The 4,904-nt window shown below is 43.3% G+C and overlaps 1 protein-coding gene and 1 long non-coding RNA gene across 3 annotated transcripts in view; one reads left to right on the top strand and one right to left on the bottom strand.

Annotated features, from left to right (window-relative positions):
- Window positions 1-4,904, top strand: part of LOC108166733 (uncharacterized) — a 17,812-nt gene that overhangs the window by 1,039 nt on the left and 11,869 nt on the right. The window contains exon 1 of one of the 2 annotated variants that reach the window (XR_001777108.1): window positions 83-849. The exons of the other annotated variant lie outside the window; for it this stretch is intronic. This is a non-coding gene — a long non-coding RNA (uncharacterized LOC108166733). Of the gene's footprint in view, window positions 1-82; window positions 850-4,904 lie in introns of those variants that run through there. 2 annotated transcript variants of the gene reach the window in all.
- dlx6a (distal-less homeobox 6a) lies at window positions 1,157-4,603 on the bottom strand. Its single transcript, XM_008421704.2, has 3 exons — window positions 3,458-4,603; window positions 2,567-2,760; window positions 1,157-2,016 (listed from the first exon to the last, which is right to left on the bottom strand). The coding sequence occupies exons 1-3, from the start codon at window positions 3,762-3,764 to the stop codon at window positions 1,777-1,779; spliced, it is 741 nt and encodes a 246-aa protein (XP_008419926.1). The 5' UTR covers window positions 3,765-4,603; the 3' UTR covers window positions 1,157-1,776.

Below are 4,904 nucleotides of genomic sequence, written 5' to 3' on the forward strand. Positions count from 1 at the left end.
TATCTATCTATCTATCTATCTATCTATCTATCTATCTATCTATCTATCTATCTATCTATCTATCTATCTATCTATCTATCTATCTATCTATCTATGCAGAAACATCATGCCATCTGCAGAAACTGATTTATTTTTTGCATTCCTCTCAATGTGCCAAACACTCTCTTTATGAGCTGTGTTGATGTTTACTCGACCGCAGCTACTGGCTCCCTGCAGCCCGGTTGCACACAGTCCCCCCTCCCCACTACTCCCGTACCCAACCGTGGGGGCCCCCCGTGCAGGTAAAAAGAACCAGAATGAGCGCCAGTGGGACATCCGCGACTTTGACAGCTGCATGGAGCCTTTTTTTTCCTCTCCTAGAGTCGTAATTTCAGATAATATCCCGAGCCGTGCGCCTTCTCCTCTCTCTAACAATTTGTATATGAATAACCGAATAATTTCCCCCCCTTTTGTTCCATCCGTTGCTACCTCAAATCCAAATAAAGATGGCTTTTTAGTATTAAAAGTGGTAGAAAATTACAGGTAATTATCTTTGACGGTAAAAACGCTGTAATCAGCGGGGCTACATCAAAAATTACCCTAATTATGCCTGCATTTATGAGAATGGAGGGGTGGAAAAAAAAGAGGAGAGGAAAAAAAAGGCTCACTTGGATAAAAACCCACAAATTGTCCCAAATATCTCCTTCATATTGAACGCCGCTGCAGCTGGCTGCTTTGTTCAAGCATCGATCCCTGTGGAGCTTGGCATTTTAGGACGGAGGGAAGGGAGAAAACATTTTGTCAATACTTCTAATAATTGAGGGTGAAGCGACGAGATGAGCTGGACCTGGAGCAAATGTCTTTCGGGGGGTAAGTTAATTTCCTCTGGCGTTGAGTGAGTGCATTTGATTTTTTTTTTTTTTTTTTTATATACTGGCGTTTCTCCGTCACCCCACTGAGTTCATCTAAAATGTTTGATGAAAATGTTTTTTCTTCGCCTTCTTATCTTTTTCACTGAGCACCGTGTTATACACTTGTATGCGCCAATGTGATGCGCTGATGTGATGTTGGCCCAATATAAAAACCACGAAAAAGGCCTGAGATGAATACAATTTTGTTTTCTTTTTTTTTTCTGCTCTCTCTCTCTCGTTGGTGGAAATCATGCAAACAGCAGGCGTCTTGTTTTGAGTCACGGTTTTACTCATTCTGACAAAACATAAAAAGTGTATGTACAACTAAAGTCGCAGAATATATTTACAGACACTTTTGCTTGGTTTTGCATGTTGGGAAAATAAAAATTAAATGCAGTCACAGGGGTGTTGTTATCATGGCAAAAGAAGAAAAAAAAAGGTTTTCTGTCAGTGATGGTGCACCGATACGGTCAGCAGTCTTCAATGTTTCTTCCCCCCCCTCCAAAGCCCCCCTACCCACAAATCTCCCCCGCCCCCATCCCCCCAAAAACAAAAACAAAAATGTCACTGGCAATATTTGGTATATTCAGATGTAGACATGAATGAAAGCATGACAAAAACGTGCCAACTCAACAGCCATGTACGCTTGAAAAAACAATGATAAGTCCCCTTTAGTTTGTGTCTCTGCACCGAGGCTTGGCTGGTTAAATCCTCCAGCAGAGGAGCAGCACCCTCTCGCTCCTCTCCAGCGTCCAAATTGTAGGCTACGTTGCGGAAAAAAACAAGTACTGCACGGCGAGGAGATCCCGCAGAAAAGGGCCTCCATGCAGACTGCCTTTGCAGACCTCCACCCCTCACCCCCACGCTCCGTTTGGCCCTCGCCAGTCTATCTCTGCATCGAATCTTGATGTGGAGACGTGTACCAGTGAGAGTAGCCGGGCATGTAGCTGTTGGCCGGCATGTTCACTCCTTTGGAAGAGGCCGAAACGTCCCAGATCGGAGGGATGGTTGGGGAGCGCGGGGATAAGGACATGGAGCCCGGGATGGGGTCGCTCTCGTGCGGGTTGCCGCCTTGCTTCAGCAGCTTCTTGAACTTCGACCTCTTGTTTTGGAACCAGATCTTTACCTGCGGGACGAGAGGACATCTTTTTATTGAGTTGGAAGTTGCTTTACAAGTTATCAGCGGTGGGTTTTTGGTTTAGGTTGTAAGGCTTTCTGCCCAGGGCAGCCAGTCAGGTGGGGCGCCACAGATGAGATTTCTATCTATTATGAATTGGCTAAATTGTGTTCTTTTTCCTTTTTTTTTTTTTTTTGAGGAGCCATTGTTAGAGTTGACCATCTCTTGCTGTTAGTGTTCCTAATCTGCACTAATGATAGCTCCACTGATTCATTCTGCATTGAAAATAATCTTAGATAAACATAACATCATATTTTGAAAACGTGCAAAAGTAGCGGTGGTGTTGCTTTGTTGACATAAGAACATCAGAATCAAACGAGAATGATGGACGATAATGTCAAACCATTTTAAAAAAATGTTTTATTTTTTAAAATTTTTTTGTTGTTGCTTTTTCGTCTTTTTAATCAAACCAGAGTGGTGTTGTGTGTTTGCGCGTGGCGCTGCGGAAGAGCAGGTCGTCAAAGCAAGACGACAATAAATGCAGAAATATGCGTCCTACCTGCGTTTGCGTCAGTCCCAGAGAGGCCGCCAGCTCGGCGCGCTCAGGCAAAGCGAGGTACTGGGTTTGCTGGAATCGGTGGTTTAGTGCTTGGAGCTGCAAGCTGGAGTAGATCGTCCGCGGCTTGCGTATCTTCTTCCCCTTCCCGTTAAACCGAATCTCTCCGTTTTCAATCACTGTCGTCTTCTGCTGCTCTGCAACAAAAACAAGCAATGCGATTAGTCAAAAAAAAATAAATAAATAAATAAAAAATAAAGCCACAGAGCGAGAACAGAATCATGTGCTGGGTTTTCTGTTAAAAATAATGATAATATATATATTAAAAAAATCAGAAGAAGTGCAAAAAGAAATCAAGAAATTGCTGCTGATAAAACATCCACCTCTCTCTGTCTCTCTCTCTCTCTCTTTCTCTGGCTTTCCGCTGCAGCCAACAATCCTCATGTGCTGTCATATTTAGGATATTGCTAGTAATGACATGTCAATTAAATGCTAATTACAACATTCGAGGCGTGCAGGCTGCCTAATTTTCACGAGTAGTTGGTGAGGATTGCGTGGTCGAGATGATCACACCCAGGGCATTAAATCAGAGGTTTTGTGGAGGGGAGTGCCGAAAAAACCCCACAAATAAGCAACAAAGAAGCGGGCGAACAAGGCTGCTCCTTTGGATTTATCCGGTGCGTTTTTACGCACGGCTTAGGGAAAGAAGAATAAGAAGAAGAAGAAGGAGAAAAAGAAGAAGGAAAAAAGATAGCTCCAGGCGTTGGATCGTCGGAGGTAAAAAAAAAAAAAAAAAGGTTCGATCCGGGTTGCTAAAGCTTAAACAGGTACGCCGCTAATTGCAATTAGATGGACAAGGCTGGAGGGGGGGAGGAGGAGGGGGGGGTCTCTTACCTGCGCCGTCTAACCGCGTCTGTCCTCCCGCGTTGTTGTGATAGGACGGCAGGTACGGGCTGTGGTGCGGATGGCTCACGTATGGGTAAGGTAGCGACCGGTTGTAGGTGTTGGTCCCGGGGTACGCGGTGCTGTCGTGCTGGTGGTGAGAGTGCGATCCGGAGTGGAGGCAGTGCAGCGGGTAGTGGCCGCCGGCCATCGACGGGGAGCTCTGCTGCGAGTGCGACTGCTGCCCAAACTCCATGAACGCGGACTTGGACGAGTCCTGAGCCTCCAGACCGTCAGCCATCGTTGTCATGGTCATCATCGAATTTTCTGCCTTGAGAGCACTCACCCCCCCCACCCCCTCCTCTCTCAAGACCAAATCGCTTTTTCGCTCTCTCGCTGTGCTGTTGTCTCTTCCTCCCCCCTTTCTCCTATTAACACCCCAAATTTCCCGATGCCGTCTTTATCTCCCCCCCTCATCCGCCCTCCTCTCTTGTCCTGCGGTATTCTCACTCAAAGTGGCAGAAGGTAGACATAAGTTAAGGGAGAGATTTTAAGGTGGATTCTGTTAAAATTGAGCCCTCGCTTGCAGACTTGATGCAGACACTACAAGTAAAATGGTTTGTCTCCAAAGGGCAGCGCCTCCCGATTGGTCATCCAGCCCAACGTCATCAGTTCTCTGCGCTTTTACGGAGACTTGAGCTGGAGTTAACCCACGTTACCAGCTCCCACCACAAATGCGGGGGGAGAAAAACAATATGTGGTGGGGAAAGACGCCTAATTCCTATAGACAAAACAGCTCCGGTGGATGCGCAGAGGCGATTTTTTTCTCTTTCTTTCTTTCTTTCTTTCTTTCTTTCTTTCTTTCTTTTTTTCTTTCTTCCTTCTTTCTGTCCTTTCTCTTTGGCGTCGTAACTGGAAATTACGCACGCCGCGTAACTCTGAGCGCACTTTAATTAAGTCAGATGAGGTAGCAGAATGTATGTATCCATCTCAGTTAGGTCACCCCTAATCAAGGAACTAATTGGATACTAGAAAGTATCGCCTTATTTTAGGACCGCTGTAGGTGGAGAGAAAAAAACCCCCAAACAAACTCATGGACGCCTCAAGAGAATATTATAAATAAACGCTGTTTTAAGGGAAACTGCATTAAAAAAAATGCATTTATTTTCTAAAAGATCATTTAAAAAAAAATTATTATTATTATTATTATTATTATTATTATTATTATTATTATTATTATTATTATTATTATTATTATTATCAGTAGTGGTAACAGTAGTAATATTAATATTGTTATAAAGCGTGTTACATTTTTCTCAAGCAGTCAATTAAAGATGAACAACTAAATAATAATAATAATAATAATAATGATTATTATTATTATTATTATTATTATTATTATTATTATTATTATTATTATTATTATTATTATTATTATTACTGCTTTTTGTTTCTTTTT

The sequence above is a fragment of the Poecilia reticulata genome, linkage group LG11 (assembly GCF_000633615.1).
Source record: "Poecilia reticulata strain Guanapo linkage group LG11, Guppy_female_1.0+MT, whole genome shotgun sequence".
In the NCBI taxonomy this organism is placed as follows: Eukaryota; Metazoa; Chordata; class Actinopteri; order Cyprinodontiformes; family Poeciliidae; genus Poecilia; species Poecilia reticulata.